Source organism: Epinephelus fuscoguttatus, linkage group LG11 (genome assembly GCF_011397635.1).
Source record: "Epinephelus fuscoguttatus linkage group LG11, E.fuscoguttatus.final_Chr_v1".
NCBI lineage: Eukaryota > Metazoa > Chordata > Actinopteri > Perciformes > Serranidae > Epinephelus > Epinephelus fuscoguttatus.
Genome location: NC_064762.1, coordinates 29,726,117 through 29,746,349, shown reverse-complemented (window position 1 = coordinate 29,746,349; position 20,233 = coordinate 29,726,117). Strand labels below are relative to the sequence as shown.

The following is a 20,233-nucleotide window of genomic DNA, read 5'->3' as shown; positions in this document are numbered from 1 at the left end:
CGCCTACAGGACGCGAACCATGGCAGAAAAATGGCTACATCCCCGCAAGATCAAACACCGCAAAAGTTAGTTAAGGACGTGTTGAAAACTGATACCGGAGGTGGTAGGGCGGGACTTTAGCGGGTGCTATGCCCAATGAGAGGCTGATCTATGTGGTGAACTTCCGCCCACTCAAACTACTAAGTTGGCAACACTGCACCGAAGCGCCAAAATCTGCAGTTCATCAAATAGCCACTTGAGGGTGGCTTTGGAAGTGAGTCAATCCTCATAGACCCCCATGTTACTTTACAGCAAAAATAAACATGTTTACAGCCTGGTGAAAATAGTTTTAGTCTCTATAGTTAATTTCAACATTCTTGACAACTGTATGCATTTTTAACAATAACTCACTAATTTACATTTTATTAAGAATGAAAGTTAACGGTGGGCCATGGATTCTCAGTCAGATCCACCACTCACTCCTCCACAGCTCTACCCTTTCATCCAAATACGGTCACTTCTGGCGTCCATAAAACCAACATGATGATGTCCAAAATGCTTAACTCAAACTTCAAGTCGGATGCATTGCAATGTATTCACACTCACAAACAACCTCACAACACCTGTCTCTAGAATGATAAGGCCTCCCTGTGTCAACATGAGTCATGAGTTTTTAAAGGGGATGTAGCAAAATGGTGTGTGCATGTGTGTGTGTGTGTGTGTGTGTGTGTGTGTGTGTGTGCATGTGTGTGTGTGAGAGAGAGAGAGAGAGAGAGAGAGAGAGAGAGAGAGAGAGAGAGAGAGAGAGAGAGAGAGAGAGAGAGAGAGAGAGACTAAAGCTGTCAGACAAATGTATCAAAGTAAAAAGCCTCTAACATAAAGTGGGGTAGCAGTATAAAGATGCAAAAAATTAAATACTCAAGTAAAGTAGGCCACAAAGTACTTAGCTGCATTTCACTCATGAGCACCACATGCACAAATTATAAAAACAGTAAACTTGTTTTCTCACCACTCCTCTCTGTCTGGGTCATGTCTCTGAGGAGGAGATAAGGAAACTTTTAGTCAACACACTTCAAAACAATACAATAAAGTTAAGCAAGGATCAGCATATGTGCGTCACAAACTCTTGTCACAGCTGCTCTGCACAAGCTTGCTCCAGACACAGCCAACGTTACCTTAGAGGTCTATAGCCTGCAAAGCTATTCCGAGTCATGGTCAGCAGTTCACAGCCACGCAAGGGTTATTTAAAACCTTTAAAGATGCTTACTTACGGAATAGATTGATAATTTGTTGGTAAAGTCTCTTGCATTGCTTTCTCACGCTTGACAGGAAGGCAATGACGGTCCCTTCCAGTCAGTGCAACACTTTCACTTTTGCTTTTACATGCTACGTGTTTTTCAAGCCGACTGCTGTGCTGAGGAGGAAGCGCAGAGAGAGAGAGAGAGAGAGAGAGAGAGAGAGAGAGAATGATCAGTTTGTAGCTGGGAGGGGTGACTGCAGTTAGTGCATTACATGGACACTGGCATTTATTATGTATTGTTTTTGTGCAGTGTCCTCACATGGAAAGAGTCTAAGCACTGAGGGAGAACAACTTTAACAGGTTAGATGTGGAGTGAGCCTGTTTCTTTAAGTGTTAACGTGCTAAAACTGTTGCAACATGTCATCATTCTCAGATAAAGCCACAGTGACCAGTGACCACACTTCCTCTGTGCAATTGTGCAGCCTATTTCAAGGTTCTCCTTACATAGATTATAGATTTCTATAAACTACAGACTCCTAACAAGGCAATTAGGTATTGATAACTAATAAGATTTGTATTACCAACCTTGCAGAGGTTGATTGTAAAGAATATTGAAGATATATATATCAGGCTGATCCATGTTTGCTGGATGTTTGTCATAACAACATTGTAAGGCAATGTGTTTCTCAGCTGCTCGTTAAGCTCTTCTGTTCCCTACTGGACATCGAAATGCAACCTTAAATATTTGTTGTGTTACACTTGACTCCATACAGTCGCACAGAAGGATTCAGTTGTAAATATTTAATATAAAAACATTAATTTAATCACATGCCTGCTCCTGCCTCCCCCTGATGTAGCCAACCTCCTCTCACAGACAGGCTGCTGACAGCATGGACATGTATACATAGACGCCGCATCGAGCGCTGAGCCGTACGTCAACGTCGCCGCCATATTGGATGTGGCAAGGCTGCGCTGTAAACTAATACAAGTGAATGGACTTAATTTCATAAAGCGCCTTTCTTCAAAGAAATTTACGTTAATGCCTCTCCTTTATTCATTCACACACACACTAATATACTTCGGAAACAGTTAGGCACCAAAAACAATGTATTTGATCTTCTCAGATGGCTAAGATAAGAACTTTATTGATCCCACACAGGAGTAATTCACCTTACCCGAAAAACAATACACAGTGTATTTTTTCGGCACTACCTATACATACATACATATATATATATATATATATATATATATATATATATATATATATATATATATATATATATATATATATATATATATATATATATATATATATATATATGTTACCGTACCCACGCCAAAACAACCAACAAACAAGAACTTAGCTGTAACTCCAACTGTGCACTCCTGCTCTCTCCTCCAGCTCGCTCCTGCACACACCAGCCCACTCACACATTGCCCTCATTCCCGTCACACTCGCACCCCGCCCCCCTACCTGTACTCATTCAATCCCAAACATGCCATTAACTCACAGTATACTAGTGTGTGTGTGTGAATGAATAAAGGAGAGGCATTAACGTAAATTTCTTTGTAGAAAGGCGCTTTATGAAATTAAGTCCATTCACTTGTATTAGTTTACAGCGCAGCCTTGCCACATCCAATATGGCGGCGACGTTGACGTATCGCAGCAGCGGGCAAACCCACTCGATGCGGCGTCTACGTAACATTAAGTGGAAGTTTGTATGGAATATAAATAAAAAATACTGTGTCACCAATAAGATAAGAGAAGTCTCTTTTAAAATTGTTCATATGATTTACCCAGTCAAAAATACTTGCTAGATTCAGAGAAATAGACGAAATGTGTGTTTTTTGTAATATTGAACCAGAAACTGTGCTTCATTTGTTTTATAATTGTCCTTACGTTAAACTGTTTTGGATAGACATGGAAAGGTTTGTTAAAGACTGAATGGGACTCAGCATTTGCCTAAATATAAAAGACATTATTCTGTATGTTGAAAGAAGCTTTAAAGGCAAAGAAATCTTTTTGTGAAACCTTTTTATATTATTTGGAAAATTCCACATACACAAATCCAAATGGACTGGAAAGAAATCACGAATTCAGCTGCTCGTAAACTTCATAATCAAGTGGTGAAAATTGGAATAAATGTGACTGATGGATTGAAGTTTGGATGGAAGTTTGAGTTAGAAGTTTGAAGGGAATTTCAATGTTATTTTTCTCACTTTATCTCTTGCTTTTGGCCCTTTTCACATCCAGCCACTTGCTTAATGTCTGTGTGTGCAGATCTGTATCCTTCCACCATTTTAATCTGTATTGTGCTTAAGATAGAATATTAGCGATCAAAAGCTTCAACCCCAAAAACATTATATATATATATATATATATATATATATATATATATATATATATATATATATATATATATATATATATATATATATATATCAGCCTTCACAACTATACAATAGCAATAGCAATAATACCATCCTTCTGTTTTTGCAGATAATTATACATTCGTTATATGGCATATTTATTTTGTCCCTTCACAAATAATTATTTGTGACAACACTGCAACCAAGAATGTCATGCATGTTAATGACGGCCGTCATTGATCTTCTCACTTCTTGTTCATTTCAACAATAACGACTGTGAAAACGACCACCAGTATCACCGTCGTAACTAGGGCTGGGTAAAAAAATCGATTCAGGATCGATTTCATTTAAATTTTGCAATATTGATCCATAGGGCATGAGATCGATTTTTTCCCATGAACCCCAGTCTCGTGCGCGATGACGCAGAGGCGCATTTACGTCCGGTTGACATTAGGCTCGTTCTTGTCCCAGATTTCTCTTTATTTTGTAAGAATATTTTTTTTGGAATCTATGATGTCAAGAGTATGAAACAGAATGAACTGCATATTATAAATTTGTTAATATTATTAGGAAAATATCACATACACAGAGCTAAATTTAGTCATTCCAAACCCTGTTTTGTGGTGTTCCAAAAGGAAATGGAACAGTACCTGCAAAGCATTTGTGACTCTAATAACAAGAAAGCGATGAGAACATATAATTTGTGCACCTTATTCTCTGTATTTATGTAATAGCCCACCCCCTGGCTACTGTACTGTATACTTGTTTCGATTGAAGACTCGTTAATAAAAAAAAAAAAAAAAAAATTAGGCTCGTTCGAGATGAACTGCGCCTCGCCTGAAAAGTAGACGAGAGCAGGCGGCCGCAGCGGGGGGCGGTGACAAAAAGCTGCAGTGAAGTCGGACAGTTTCCCGACAGTTTCCAGCAGCCTTCAGTCCGTACAGGAAGTCACAGACACACTTACATCCTGTCTGGAATGATGTCAATTCATTAAAAAAGTGATCAGGCCCATATAGCATGTTTTCTGTTCACAGAATAAACCTTCAGATCAGACAAATACAATCTTAATCTCTAAAATTCAACAAAAATGAGTAGTTTATCTAAAACGTCATCTTGTTGAGTCGACATCTGAACCAATCAACTGTTAGATCAGGTGAGAGGCAGGCAGTGCAGTCGGTGGAGAGCAACTGCAGCGCCTGGCTCTAAAAACTGCGGCCGCCTCGCTCTCGCGGCTTTATCGCCGTCCACTTTTGTAATACGTCAGAGGAAGTCGGGATGAAGTCGGACACAAAATTAACCGGCATGCATTGTGCGCCGATCGCCGGTGATCGAATCTGCGCAGGACTGGCTCATCTCGAACGAACCTATTCACAAGCGTGCAGACACACAATGGCCGACGCAGGAAAAACTCCGCTCAGCAAGCCGTCCCAACTTAGGTCTGACGTCTGGAACCATTTCGGATTTAAAACAACACAGGACAAAGAGCTGGATAAAACCAAAGTGGTTTGCAATATCTGCCAAGCGGAGGTCAGTTATTGTAGAAATACTACAAACCTCAGAAACCACTTGACAAGGTATCACACTACGCTAACGTTAGCTTCCGACAACAAGCTGTCCGGGGCAAAACAAAAGAAACTGAGGGAATCACTAACATTACCAGCCGATTCTCCGCGGGCCATAAAGATAACGGAGGCCATCGCGAACTTTTGTTTGCAAAGATTTACGCCGCATTCGTGAGTGGAAAACAAAGGCTTCAAGCGGCTTGTTCAGGTGCTCGAACCACACTACGTTATGGTGCAACGTAAACATCTGACTGAGACTGTTATCCCCATGATGTATACACATGTGAAAGACGATATCCTAACGAAAATGCAGTCAGCAGAGAGGGTTGCCATAACTGTGACACCTGGACATCACTGTCAACGCAGTCGTACATGACAGTGACTTCTCACTACATCGACAATGAGTGGTGCCTCATGTCTCATGTGCTACAGACCACCGAGGTTCTCACGAGCCACACCTCTATTAATATAGCTGATATGTTGACGGAGGCCATACAGGAGTTGGGGCTGACCAGCAAAGACCCAGCAGTCGTGACGGACAACGCTGCAAATATGGCTCGTGCGGTGGAGATAATGCAGCTAATGCACGTCGGATGCTTCGCGCACACATTGAACTTCGCCTCAAGCAGGTCTGAAAATCCCAGCCGTGTCATGCTTGTGTGTCAAGACCAGTTGAACTGCGAGGCAGATCTGGAGAATTAGCACCAACAACGCCACCTTAGGACTTGCACCTAAAGAATCTACTTTCTGCTTTAATTTCTCAGAGGGTTTCCCAAAAATCACCCATACACAGGTAAGTTACACAAATGAATACAGGCACGATGTAAGAAGTTTAACAAGTTTTATTACTCACAATAAAATAATTTCTTAATTAATCTGTATCAATGACTCAAAAGTTAAGTCAGAAAGAGAGAGTTAACAACTTTAGCTGTTTTTGAGGTCAACTGCGCAAATAAAAAAAAAAGAAACCAAACAAAAATAAACATGCTGCATGCATAAATTTAGCAGGTCCTCAATGCTGTGTTAACTTCCCACCCCCCACTAAGGAGTCACGGTCTGAGGTCAGTCTTGAACTACCATACACTACTTTAAAAAAAGGCGTCTAAATGACGAAGGCAGAGCGGCAGTCTAAGTGAGCCAGGCAAAACAAAAAGAAAACAAATTATGGAGGTAAGAGGCAAGGCAGGGCAAAACAGCAGCCTAACGTCAGGCAAACTTTAAAAGAGACACAGAGTGAGCATTAGTAGCCAATACAGAAGCTTAAGCACTAGCAAACAAAATAACATTGAGCTTGTGGCATTGTTTACCTGCGTGGTCAGCTGTAGCCTGCACAAATCAATAATGTAGCTGTTGGAAGCTAACGGCGTCAGCGGCGGCTAACCGGAAGGGGACACACACACACACACACCTCGGCTCAACACGCCAACCTACAACAGAGAACTGTCAACATGGCACCTTATAACATCTTCACAGCATCATGAGACTGTGCTACACATACCTGGAGAACGAACACACGGCACATACTACGCCGGGAAACCACGGCTCAGCGGAGCTGCACGCCGGCCAGCACTTGCTTCAGCAGGGGAGAGAGAGCGACTAAACGACAGCGGAGGGGTATATGAACAGGTCCGCATTAGCAGCCAATAACGCGGCTGCACTACGGGTGCCGGTAAGGGGCGTGACACACACCTGCCGCGACCGCCATGCCTGCTGCAACATAAATAGACTGAGGGACACAGTAAAGAAATACAATATCTACACTGTAAATAACCACCCGGTTACACTTGCTCGAGTGAGGCGTATAGCGACGTTCTTTCGCCGGAGTACGACGGCAAACCACATACTAAAAGAAAAACAGAAGCTACTTCAACTGCCAGCGCACAAGCTAACAGTAGACGTTGTAACTAGGTGGAACAGTGCACTGGACACGCTGGAGCGCTTTTTAGAGCAACAGCCAGCTATCTCTGCCACTCTCCTTTCACAAGACGTGCGCAGGAATGAAAAAGATCTGTGCACCTTAACAGAGGAAGATGTAACGATTGCCGAAGATTTGGTGCGGGCCTTGAAACCAGTGAAAGAAGCCACACTGGCAATGTCGGAAGACAAGCAACCAACTCTGTCCGTCATCACCCCACTTCTCGCCCTGCTGCAGGAGGCCTTGACCCCCAGCCTCGAAGACTCCACCGTGGTGAGGGACTTGAAGGCTGCTGCAAAGAATAACTTGAGGACTAGGTATGCTACGGTCTCGCTCTTTCTGTGTGTGCGTGTGCGTGTGCGTGTGCGCACGTACAATAGTCAGTGGTAGGCCAAATCAAAACATTACAAAAGCAAAGTTTTGTATTTTATATGTGCATTTTCTTCTCATTTTACTGATTAGTTGTAGCAGTTAATAATTTATAATCCATGCACTTTTTTGTTTGTATGTGTGAGATTGTTTATTTGTATGCATGCCATGTTTATCCTCATACTGTGATACCAAAAATAATTTGTGAAATGTCTTTAAGATATGATGCGCAGAAGGACACATTGTATGCAGCATCAGCACTGGATCCTCGCTTTAAGGCCCTACCATCCCTGTCCGCTAAAGAGACACCTTCTCCAGACTGCAGTCTGAGGCTGCCACTGCTGCATGTTTAAGTATTTTAAAAAAAAACCTGTTCAATTTAATAAGAATGTTTTCATTGAGAATTAAAAGATTCTCTATTGGATTATAAGGAATAGTATAAAATATAAAAGAGTTCACAAATGATTTTCAATCTATTTATTTATTTATTTATTCATTTATTTATTTCTGTTTTGTTTTTTTTCTGTCTTATTCAACAGCAAAATACTGATGGTAGTGATGCTGAGGAAGGAGCTGAGGAGATGGAGGAAGCGACTTCGTCCAAGAAGCCCAAGAAATCCAGCACCTTGGAGTCTCTCCTTGGGGCAGTCTACTTACCAACAGTAAAGGAAAATGAACAGGAAACTCCAGCAAAGAGGGCTCAGGATGAAATCAGAAGATACAGGCGGAAAAACCTGCTGGGCTGAATGAAAATCCTCTGACCTAGTGGAGGTCAAATGAAAGGGACTATCCACTGTTGGCTCGCCTGGCCAAGCAATACCTTTGTGTCCCAGGGACCAGTATTGCATCAGAGAGGGTGTTTTCAACTCAGGTGATATTGTCACTGCAAAAGGAGCTGCCTAACCCCAGATCATGTCAATGAGCTCCTTTTCCTAAACAAGAATCTCACAATTACCAAGTGAGAACAAAGTCACAATAACAGGACTTGACTTTAGACAGTTTAAGTTTACTTTTAGTTTTGTAACCATTGTTATTATTTTTGCACTTTAAGAAACAATGCCTTAATGCAGTTTGCAGTGATGGAGTGTTGTGGTTCAAGTACACTTTCACTTGCAATTCCTTTCTAATGTCAAAATTGCACTTTTGAGACTTGAGACAGTTTTGTTTACAGTTCAAGTTTGAACTGTCCAATTTACATGTTTGCACTTAAAACCTATTGTTTATAGTGGAGAAAAAATAAAGTGCATTTGTATTTTGTAACACAGTTGAGGCATTTTCATTATTTAAGAGCAGATCGAATCGAATCGAATCGTGATTAATCGATTCAGAACCTTATGAATCTAAATCAAATCGATTTAGGAAATTGGCCATGATACCCAGCCCTAGTCGTAACAGCACGTACTCCAGCCCATACCCAAGGGTCTGTAGTGTAAAGAGTTAATCCCTAATCAAGTAGAATGGTTATACTGCATAAAGTGATTAAGAAAATAAAGCCATGTGACCATCATATAACCATGTTTTATGCATAAGTCCTTATAATACTGAGTGAGATGCATTTATATGTGTTAAAACATTGTTATACATATCAAAGTATTCATAATATGAGTTCACGTTGTATCCATACGCATTCAAATATAAACTATCATATTCTGTACAATGATAACACACACACACACATTCAAATGTCTGTATTACCTGATGCACATTAAAGGTTCGTACTGCATGAGAGCACATGAGAGCACAAGGGGCTGCATAAAGAAAGTCCCTAAAATTCACGTTTTTAAAAATAAAGTGAAAGTGAATCCGAGCTAAGGGTGGAAAACTTGGGGAATTCCAGGCTCAAAAGCGAAAGCATTACACCATTAAAATCGGGCCTGCTCATGATTGGACAAAAGAAAAGGCTTCCACCAATAGAATCGGATTAAAGTGGGATGGATTAACAGAGAGAGGTGGAGACTCCACCCAGTCTCCACCAGCATAAAAGTAGATGTGCTGAGAAGTGGTTTTCAGTCCTGCTCCGGGGCTTGACTCGATGAGTTGTATGTGTTAAGCTTGTGAACACATTAAACTCGATTGCATCGGACTCTGCCTGTCTCCAGTGTTTCTTTGAGCATTGATTAACCCATTTAATCCCAAATTTTTCCCAGACACAAAAATATCCAAATCATGTGTCATTAGTATCCCTTTGAAACAATCAATCATAATTTTTAGAAATTTTCATGGAAAAGTGTGTGAAAAAGTGTGTTTTATGATCGGTCACAATTGTGACCGGTGGGATACTGTGTGGTATCAACCATTGGACAGACTAAATATAGGTCTATTTGACCTGTGCAGTGTGTTTGTGTGTGTGTTTCTGTGTGTGTGTGTGTGTGTGTGTGTGTGTGCGTATGTGCGTGTGTGCGTATGTGCGTGTGTACATCCTTATATATAAAGGCTAGTTATTATCACTTTTAAAAGTTCCAGCATTGCCTCTAAATGCTCTCTCATTGTAGTGTGAATATTTTACATATAAGCCCTATACTATCGGCTAGCAATATGAATACTGGGAGCACCGTTATGAATATTGAGGTTAAGACAAAAAACAACAACAATCATCAATGTATTTCAACATTGTAACTTTAGTGCAACTTACTTTAGTGCAACATTCATTTGAAAACGTTCATTTTTAGTGCAAAATTCATTTGAACACATTCATTTTTAGTGCAGTATACATTGAGCACACTGAACATGAAGGTAAACATTTAGGATAGAGGTAGCTGCTGAACATGCTTTCAAGTATAGGCCTACACTGACTGACTGAACAACAAAATAAAATAGGTTGTAGAACAAAGAGCAAAGCAATGCCTTGAATGACTAAAAAATAACATCTTTTCCTGGAACATTTAGGACATTTTGATGTTTTTTTTCAGCTTTTTTTCCCTAGACTCCAAAGTACTGTTTGTTTGTAACTGTATGCAACCACAACCACACTGTATGTGACCACATTAAACAAAGTTGAGTAATTGCAAATGCATATATCAATACTAGACACCTTAAACATGATGTGTACCAAAAATCTATGTCCTATATTTATGTTAACATACTTTACTAACCTTTTCTGTGTGAGCTTCCTTGCTGCCATCCTCTTCACGCAAACAGGAAGTAAACAGCTCTGGTCATGTGACAATGTACAGTAAACATGCGACACTGCACATATTTCATTGAGACCCTTTATTATTTCAATATCTGCTGGAAATGCATTGATAGATCATTCAGTAACATTTTTATAGCCTTAGAAATGAAACTTTTTTTTACGGTCACTATTGTGACCGGTGGGATTAAATGACTGACTCTAAGGTACCAGATTGACATCTGAGGACAATTGAGAAGCAACGTTGACGACAAGGTCGGGAGCCTACAGGCCCACTTCCAGGCACCGATTTTTACCTCTACAGGTCCCATAGCACTAAAATAAAGAAAGACGAAGCAATGAGTCATCTGGTATCATCTACAGCTCAAACAACCCCAACATTAGTTTGCTCACATACTAGAATATTAATGCCAATTCATTATGGGACCACTGCAGCTCATCAGGAAAATACAAATAGGGATATTTCTTTTTTGTACTAAAATGACTAATTTTAGAATGATTTTTCGACTAGGAATTTCACAGTCAGTATGGACAGGATGATTACACAGAGCAGTAACTGTTTTAGTGTACTTCTGCCTATGTAAGTGAAGTTTAAAGATAGACTGATCATGAGTCAGAAGTCAGTAATTACAATCACACTTACTTTTGGCCCAGGATGTTTTCCAGCTGGAGCTCTGGAAAAAAAAAAAACAAGCAACACAAAATAATATGAGTAATAATAACTGGTGATAATGAAACTGCATATATATAGGGGTTTTGGGGGGGAGTTTTTCCTTATCGGCTGTGAGGGTCCAAAGGACAGAGGGATGTCGCATGCTGTAAAGCCCTCTGAGGCAAATTTTTATTTGTGATATTGGGCTTTATAAATAAAATTCATTGATTGATTGATTTATCAGTTGACTCTGCACTGATTGTGTGTGTGAACATGATTTTATTAGATCAGTAAATCTAATGCTTACCAGTGAATAGGAAACTCCAAGAGACTTTGTGATTTCATGCAATGCTATTTCATTGAGGTGACTTTGCAGGAGTTTGCCTTCATAGTACAGACAGTCCACAGTGAGGAAGACCTTCGGGTTGGTCACCTGTCTGTTGCTTGGAGCTACAACATGGTCAGGATTGAAGGTGTGATGCATAACCACAAGGATTGCTGTTTTACCACCTGTAAGCACAGATGTAACAAGATTTTTTTTAATGTAAAATGTGGAACTTCTCAACTGATTGACCCATCAAGGTGAAACTGCTCAATGAATGCCTGAAGGCATTCCCCACCTGGCATGTTCTCCAAGGCCTCACTGATGTCCGTTCCAACTCGTGAAGCGATGGGACAGAAAACCAGAAGGTAGTCACTGTCTTCAAGAACGGACACTTCAGTTTGGCCAGTGTTTCTAAGGTGTCCAACAAGCTCTTGGTGAGCATTATTAGTTTTCCAGCCAAATGGACAAAGAACTTTTCTCCCATCACTGAAGACAAAGAAAATTTTTACATCAGTATTAAGCTGTTACATACAGTAGTTGGGTTTTGTATGTAAAATCCCATAGGCTTATGCTAATAACATTAGCATGTTGTATTTAATGGGAAAATGTGTCCAGCAAAAGACAACTGCTTTGTCTGTGAATGCTGCAAGTTATAGTGAAGCTAATTTGTGTGCTTGTGTTTGAAATTGAGCTGGAAATTAAGCCATGTTTAACGTGTGTTTTGAAACAACTAAACTTTAAAGCACTTCACAGAAACCTCCTCCGCCAACTTGCATTTTGGAGGTGTAACTGTAGTGTGACACAGACACACCACCGCACAAGTATAAATGCTCACAACGGCGTAGGCCACGTGCGTAGGCTACAGCGTATGGTCTGCTGCACAATTATAAATCCCGCTTTACTCTGTACTTTTTGAAACTAATTCGATAGCTGCGATCATGGAAGCGCATCAAGTGGCAACTTCAGGGGCTCAAAAATGAAGCTAACACCAAAACACTGTTGCCAACTCCTCAGTAAGAAAAGTAGCTATTGGCTGTCCTAAAAGTCGCTGGAATTCGCTAAATGACGTCATCGCTTAATTTGCATTATTGTCCATATACATGTAATTGTAATGGTTGCTGTAGGAGAGGAATAACGTCGTGGGAGAGACAAAAACTGAGTAAAAACACCCTGAATATGTTTAGAACTACAAATGAACCTTCTTTCAGTGATTTATATTAGACAAAGAAAATTTTACATTTACATCCCGCCCTGACTGTAAGCCAGGTCGGGATCAGAGCGATAGATCAGCCAGCGGCGGTTCCGCGCATGCACGATTCACTTGCAATCTGGACGTGGAGGGGTTAACATCTCCTGCTCTGACTGCAGCTGGGAGGGAGGATTCGGCCGCCTGTGAGTGCTTTGGGATGGGGGAGGAGCCCACGGCAGCATCCGCTGCTCGTTGAGAAGAATAAGAATGATAGGTGCTTTCATGTCAAAGTCTCCAAAAGTCTTCAGTAACATCAGAAAAAGTCACTAGATTTGTCGCTCGTCACTTTTTGAAAAAGAGTCGCTAGAGGGGTCTGAAAAGTTGCTAAATATAGTGACAAAGTCGCTAAGTTAGTAGTCTCGCTCACCAGACCTTTCTCAAGAAAAGAAAGGTCTGGCTGGGCCGCCTCTCACTTTAAGATTGGAGAAAAAAACGCCCCAGCTTTTTTTATTAGTTTCAACCAATCACAATCGTTCTTGGCGGTGCCACAGCAATGGTGCGCTTGCAAAAATATTGCCGGGGGGAAACAGGTTTTGGTGTACCCACAAAATATCACCTACAGGACGCAAACCATGGCAGAAAAATGGCTACATCCCCGCAAGATCAAACACACGCAAAAGTTAGTTGGGGCGTGTTGAAAACTGCTACGGAGGTGGTAGGGCGGGACTTTAGCAGGTGGCTCGTTCCGCCCAATGAGAGGCTGATCTATGCGGCAAACTTCAGCCCACTCAGACTACTAAGTTGGCAACACTGCGCCGAAGCGCCAAAATCTGCAGTTCATCAAATAGCCACTTGAGGGTGGCTTTGGAAGTGAGTCAATCCTCATAGACCCCCATGTTACTTTACAGCAAAAATAAACATGTTTACAGCCTGGTGAAAATAGTTTTAGTCTCTATAGTTAATTTCAACATTCTTGACAACTGTATGCATTTTTAACAATAACTCACTAATTTACATTTTATTAAGAATTAAAGTTAACGGTGGGCTATTTTGATTGACAGACTGTCTGCTGATAGTGATCTTGGATTCTCAGTCAGATCCACCACTCACTCCTCCACAGCTCCACCCTGTCATCCAAATATGGTCACTTCTGGCATCCATAAAACCAACATGATGATGTCCAAAATGCTTAACTCAAACTTCAAGTCGGACGCATTGCAATGTATTCACACTCACAAACAACCTCACAACACCTGTCTCTAGAATGATAAGGCCTCCCTATGTCAACATGAGTCATGAGTTTTTAAAGGGGATGTGGCAAAATGGTGTGTGCATGTGTGTGTGTGTGTGTGTGTGTGAGAGAGAGAGAGAGAGAGAGAGAGAGAGACTAAAGCTGTCAGACAAATGTATCAAAGTAAAAAGCCTCTAACATAAAGTGGGGTAGCAGTATAAAGATGCAAAAAATTAAATACTCAAGTAAAGTAGGCCACAAGGTACTTAGCTGCATTTCACTCATGAACACCACATGCACAAATTATAAAAACAGTAAACTTGTTTTCTCACCAGTCCTCTCTGTCTGGGTCATGTCTCTGAGGAGGAGATAAGGAAACTTTTAGTCAACACACTTCAAAACAATACGATAAAGTTAAGCAAGGATCAGCATATGTGCGTCACAAACTCTTGTCACAGCTGCTCTGCACAAGCTTGCTCCAGACACAGCCAACGTTACCTTAGAGGTCTAGAGCAGGGCTGCCCAATTTGGGGCCCGCGGGCCGACCGATTAGTTTTGGCCCGCGGCCCATGCTCAAATTTTCAATAATTAAATAATTATTATTTTCCCGCTGCCAGCAGTCGGAATATCTCTTTAAATATTTATTTATTGTTGCATTTCCTCTACTGACCACAAATCAGCATTGTGTTACATTGAGGGTAGGGTGGCGCTGTTTAGCTCCCGTCAGCTCAAATCCGGCCGGAACTGACCAGAGAGGGGGAAGATGCTGGGATGGAGGCATGGAGCGTGTGAGGAATTGGCACACTGACAAAAGAAAGTTTAAAAATTGTTGGGAACACGAGTACTTTTTTACTGAAATTGATTCCAAGGCAGTATGTCTAATATGCAAGCTGAGAGTCGCTGTTTTAAAGAATACAATCTCCGTTGCCACTTGAAACCCAGCATTCCCATCAGTTCTCAAAATACACCGGAGACGAGAAAGGTGAAGGCTGGAGACCTGCTATCAAAGTTAACGTCCCAACAACGTACCCTACTCCAGCCGTCAACTGTACAAGAGAATGCCACTCGGGCAAGTTATCAGCTTAGCTCCATCATTGTCAGAAGCGGACGACCGTTTGCTGTGGGTGATTTTGTGAAACAATGTCTGACAGTTGCTGCTGACACCGTGTGCCCAAATCAGACGCGAGCTTTTTCCCAGATAAGTTTGTCATGGAACACCATCACCCGCCGTGTGGAGGATATGGCCGAAGACGTTCGGGGCCAAATTGTCCAGAAAGCAGGTCAATTTTCTGCCTTCTCCATCGCGTGTGATGAAAGCACGGATATATCGGACTCGGCACAGCTGCTCGTCTTCCTGCGAGGCGTTAATGAGGACTTTGAAGTGTGTCAGGAACTCGCGGGCCTTGAAACACTGAAAGGGACAACAAAAGGAGTGGATGTTTTTATGGCAGTACAGCGAGTTATGGATAGGAACAGCTTAAAGTGGGAAAAGCTATCTGGCATCACGACCGTGGCGCCCGGCTATGGTCGGTAAGAGAACAGGTCTCATTTATATATATCATAGTCATTTAATTAAATGCACTGCAACATGAATGTTTAGTTTTGGCCCGTGACCCTCCACCTGATTCATTTTGGCCCTCCACTGAGAAGTATTTGGGCACCCCTGGTCTAGAGCCTGCAAAGCTATTCCGAGTCATGGTCAGCAGGTCACAGCCACGCAAGGGTTACTTAAAACCTTTAAAGATGCTTACTTACGGAATAGATTGATAATTTGTTGGTAAAGTCTCTTGCATTGCTTTCTCACTCTTGACAGGAAGGCAATGACGGTCCCTCCCAGTCAGTGCAACACTTTCACTTTTGCTTTTACATGCTACGTGTTTTTCAAGCCGACTGCTGTCCTGAAGAGGAAGCGCAGAGAGAGAGAGAGAGAGAATGATCAGTTTGTAGCTGGGAGGGGTGACTGCAGTTAGTGCATTACATGGACACTGGCATTTATTATGTATTGTTTTTGTGCAGTGTCCTCACATGGAAAGAGTCTAAGCACTGAGGGAGAACAACTTTAACAGGTTAGATGTGGAGTGAGCCTGTTTCTTTAAGTGTTAACATGCTAAAACTGTTGCAACATGTCATCATTCTCAGATAAAGCCACAGTGACCAGTGACCACACTTCCTCTATGCAACTGTGCAGCCTATTTCAAGGTTCTCCTTACATAGATTATAGATTTCTATAAACTACAGACTCCTAACAAGGCAATTAGGTATTGATAACTAATAAGATTTGTATTACCAACCTTGTAGAGGTTGATTGTAAAGAATATTGAAGTTATATATATCAGGCTGATCCATGTTTGCTGGATGTTTGTCATAACAACATTGTAAAGCAATATGTTTCTCGGCTGCTTGTTAAGCTCTTCTGTTCCCTGCCATCACATGCCTGCTGTGATGATGTGACTAATGGATTGAAGTTTGGATGGAAGTTTGAGTTAGAAGTTTGAAGGGAATTTCAATGTTATTTTTCTCACTTTATCTCTTCCTTTTGGCCCTTTTCACATCCAGCCACTTGCTTAATGTCTGTGTGTGCAGATCTGTATCCTTCCACCATTTTAATCTGTATTGTGCTTAAGATAGAATATTAGCGATCAAAAGCTTCAGCCCCAAAAACATATATATATATCAGCCTTCACAACTATACAATAGCAATAGCAATCATACCATCCTTCTGTTTTTGCAGATAATTATACATTCGTTATATGGCATATTTATTTTGTCCCTTCACAAATAATTATTTGTGACAACACTGCAACCAAGAATGTCATGCATGTTAATGACGGCCGTCATTGATCTTCTCACTTCTTGTTCATTTCAACAATAATGACTGTGAAAACGACCACCAATAATACCGTCGTAACAGCACCTACTCCAGCCCATGTCCAAGGGACCCGTAGCACTAAAATAAAGAAAGACAAAGCAATGAGTCATCTGGTATCATCTACAGCTCAAACAACCCCAACATTAGTTTGCTCACATACTAGAATATTAATGCCAATTCATTATGGGACCACTGCAGCTCATCAGGAAAATACAAATAGGGATATTTCTTTTTTGTACTAAAATGACTAACTTTAGAATGATTTTTCGACTAGGAATTTCACAGTCAGTATGGACAGGATGATTACACAAAGCAGTAACTGTTTTAGTGTACTTCTGCCTATGCAAGTGAAGTTTAAAGATAGACTGATCATGAGTCAGAAGTCAGTAATTACAGTCACACTTACTTTTGGCCAAGGATGTTCTCCAGCTGGAGCGCTGGAAAAAAAAAACAAGCAACACAAAATAATATGAGTAATAATAACTGGTGATAATGAAACTGCATATATATAGGGGTTTTGGGGGGGAGTTTTTCCTTATCGGCTGTGAGGGTCCAAAGGACAGAGGGATGTCGCATGCTGTAAAGCCCTCCGAGGCAAATTTTTATTTGTGATATTGGGCTTTATAAATAAAATTGACTGACTGATTGATTTATCAGTTGACTCTGCACTGATTGTGTGTGTGAACATGATTTTATTAGATCAGTAAATCTAATGCTTACCGGTGAATAGGAAACTCCAAGAGACTTCGTGATTTCATGCAATGCTATTTCATTGAGGCAAGTTTGCAGGAGTTTGCCTTCATAGAACAGACAGTCCACAGTGAGGAAGACCTTCGGGTTGGTCACCTGTCTGTTGCTTGGAGCTACAACATGGTCAGGATTGAAGGTGTGATGCATCACCACAAGGATTGCTTTTTTACCACCTGTAAGCACAGATGTAACAAGATTTTTTTTTAATATAAAATGTGGAACTTCTCAACTGATTGACCCATCAAGGTGAAACTGCTCAATGAATGCCTGAAGGCATTCCCCACCTGGCATGTTCTCCAAGGCCTCGCTGATGTCCGTTCCAACTCGTGAAGCGATGGGACAGAAAACCAGAAGGTAGTCGCTGTCTTCAAGAACGGACACTTCAGTTTGGCCAGCGTTTCTAAGGTGTCCAACAAGCTCTTGGTGAGCATTATTAGTTTTTCCAGCCAAATGGACAAAGAACTTTTCTCCCATCACTGAAGACAAAGAAAAATTTTTACATCAGTATTAAGCTGTTACATACAGTAGTTGGGTTTTTTTCTTATAGTTTTGAAATGACACATGACATGAGGACAGCACACTGACATACTACATATAGCCTACATACTGTTAAACAATAACACAACAACAACTATACACAAATACAACATCAAACAAAACATAACAGATATAGGGTGAAGGGAGAGGGTGCAGAATAAATACAATAAAGTTCATTCATGAACCATTTTCCCAAGGTAAGGTCTTATAATTAGCTGTACAATAGTTTTGAAAAGCTATAACACCATTATGTCGAACAGTCTTGCCAAAAAAGATCTTAAACCTCGGAGTGATTTCTCTTCTAACTTGCTGACTGGATTAAAATGAACTCTGGTGTGTTCGCCTGTTTGATTTAGTTTGATTTTTTAAGGCTGGTATGAAAGCTGTCAATCAGGATGAAAACAAAAGCTAAAGAAGTAATAAATTCATCTGCTGACCCTGGGCACTATCAAGAAAGTGAGTTATTTGCATATTTATGCCTTAAACTGAAGCTAGGCTAATTTATAGGGAACTGCCCATTGGTTCGACATCCCATTGTTCCGACCACATTAAACTCATTGTTCCCAAGTCCGTTCCGAAATCATCATGATGCCCTGTGGTTAAGGTCTGGTTAGGTTTAGGCACAAAAAACACTTGGTTAGGGTCAGGAAAAGATCATGGTGTGAGTTAAAATGAAAAAGAAAGTGACAAACTCATAAGCCGTGAGCCTGCTCCGCCTCAAGCCGGTCGCGGCACACCATACGCCGCGAGCCATTCAGCACCGCGGACTAATGGGATGTCGAACCAATGGGCTGTCGAACCAATGACATGGACCCAATTTATAGAATGTAAAATGCCAGACTTGTGCTAATAACGTTAGCATGTTGTATTTGTTTAGAAAATGTGTTTAGTATAAGACAGTTGATTTGTCAGTGAACCTTGTGAGTTGTAATGGAGCCAAATTGTGTGCTGTTACCTTTGTTAAATGTTGCTGTTGTCCCTGGATTTATATGAGAAGAGGAAAAGATCGCTAGTTGCTAGGCTAATTCATACAATGTAAAATGCCATAGGCTTGTGCTATTAACGTTAGCATGACATATTTGTTTAGAAAATGTGTTTAGTATAAGACAGTTGATTTGTCAGTGAACCTTGTGAGTTGTAATGGAGCCAAATTGCGTACCGTTACCTTTGTTAAATGTTGCTGTTGTCCCTGGTTTTATATGAGATGAGGAAAAGATCACAGGCCACTAGGCTAATTTACACAATGTAAAATGCCATAGGCTTGTGCTAATAATGTTAGCATGTTATATTTGTTTGGAAAATGTGTTTGATATAAGACAGTTGTTTTGTCAGTGAACCTTGTGAGTTGTAATGGAGCCAAATTGTGTGCCATTACTTTTGTTAAATGTTGCTCTTCTCTCTGGATTTATGTAAGAAGAAAAGATTGCTAGTTGCTAGGCTAAATTATACAATGTAAAATCCCATTAGCATGTTGTATTTGTGGGGAAAATGTGTCCAGCAAAAGACAACTGCTTTGTCTGTGAATGCTGCAAGTTATAGTGAAGCTAATTTGTGTGCTTGTGTTTGAAATTGAGCTGGAAATTAAGCCATGTTTAACGTGTGTTTTGAATCAACTAAACTTTACAGCACTTCACAGAAACCTCCTCCGCCAACTTGCATTTTGGAGGTGTAACTGCAATGTGACACAGACACACCACCGCACAAGTATAAATGCTCACAACGGCGTAGGCCACGTGCGTAGGCTACAGCGTATGGTCTGCTGCACAATTATAAATCCCGCTTTACTCTGTACTTTTTGAAACTAATTCGATAGCTGCGATCATGGAAGCACATCAAGTGGCAACTTCAGGGGCTCAAAAATGAAGCTAACACCAAAACACTGTTGCCAACTCCTCAGTAAGAAAAGTAGCTATTGGCTGTCCTAAAAGTCGCTGGAATTCGCTAAATGACGTCATCGCTTAATTTGCATTATTGTCCATATACATGTAATTGTAATGGTTGCTGTAGGAGAGAGGAATAACGTCGTGGGAGAGACAAAAACTGAGTAAAAAACACCCTGAATATGTTTAGAACTACAAATGAACCTTCTTTCAGTGATTTATATTAGACAAA

At 40.8% G+C, this 20,233-nt stretch overlaps 2 protein-coding genes across 14 annotated transcripts in view; one reads left to right on the top strand and one right to left on the bottom strand.

Moving 5' to 3' along the window:
• The window catches only part of si:ch211-245h14.1 (uncharacterized protein LOC563420 homolog), a 54,823-nt gene that overhangs the window by 4,717 nt on the left and 29,873 nt on the right, over positions 1–20,233 (bottom strand). For 3 of the 12 annotated variants that reach the window (XM_049591055.1, XM_049591054.1, XM_049591059.1), the window contains exons 9-14: positions 17,869–18,060; positions 17,555–17,757; positions 17,241–17,271; positions 16,816–16,912; positions 15,721–15,858; positions 989–1,014 (exon numbers count right to left, since the gene is read on the bottom strand). In XM_049591055.1, coding sequence (XP_049447012.1) covers positions 989–1,014; positions 15,721–15,858; positions 16,816–16,912; positions 17,241–17,271; positions 17,555–17,757; positions 17,869–18,060 — 687 coding nt within the window. Of the gene's footprint in view, positions 1–988; positions 1,015–1,250; positions 1,394–11,533; positions 11,731–11,840; positions 12,032–14,297; positions 14,324–15,720; positions 15,864–16,815; positions 16,913–17,240; positions 17,272–17,554; positions 17,758–17,868; positions 18,061–20,233 lie in introns of those variants that run through there. The other 9 variants (XM_049591065.1, XM_049591066.1, XM_049591056.1 and 6 more) reach the window with 9 other exon arrangements.
• Positions 6,476–7,882, top strand: LOC125897633 (E3 SUMO-protein ligase ZBED1-like). 2 transcript variants are annotated; one of them, XM_049591070.1, is made up of 2 exons: positions 6,476–7,342; positions 7,659–7,882. In XM_049591070.1, exons 1-2 carry the CDS (start codon positions 6,773–6,775, stop codon positions 7,662–7,664), a joined length of 576 nt encoding a protein of 191 aa, XP_049447027.1. In that variant the 5' UTR covers positions 6,476–6,772; the 3' UTR covers positions 7,665–7,882. The 2 variants fall into 2 exon arrangements, with proteins under 2 accessions (XP_049447027.1, XP_049447026.1); XM_049591069.1 differs by having other exon boundaries at positions 6,476–7,386.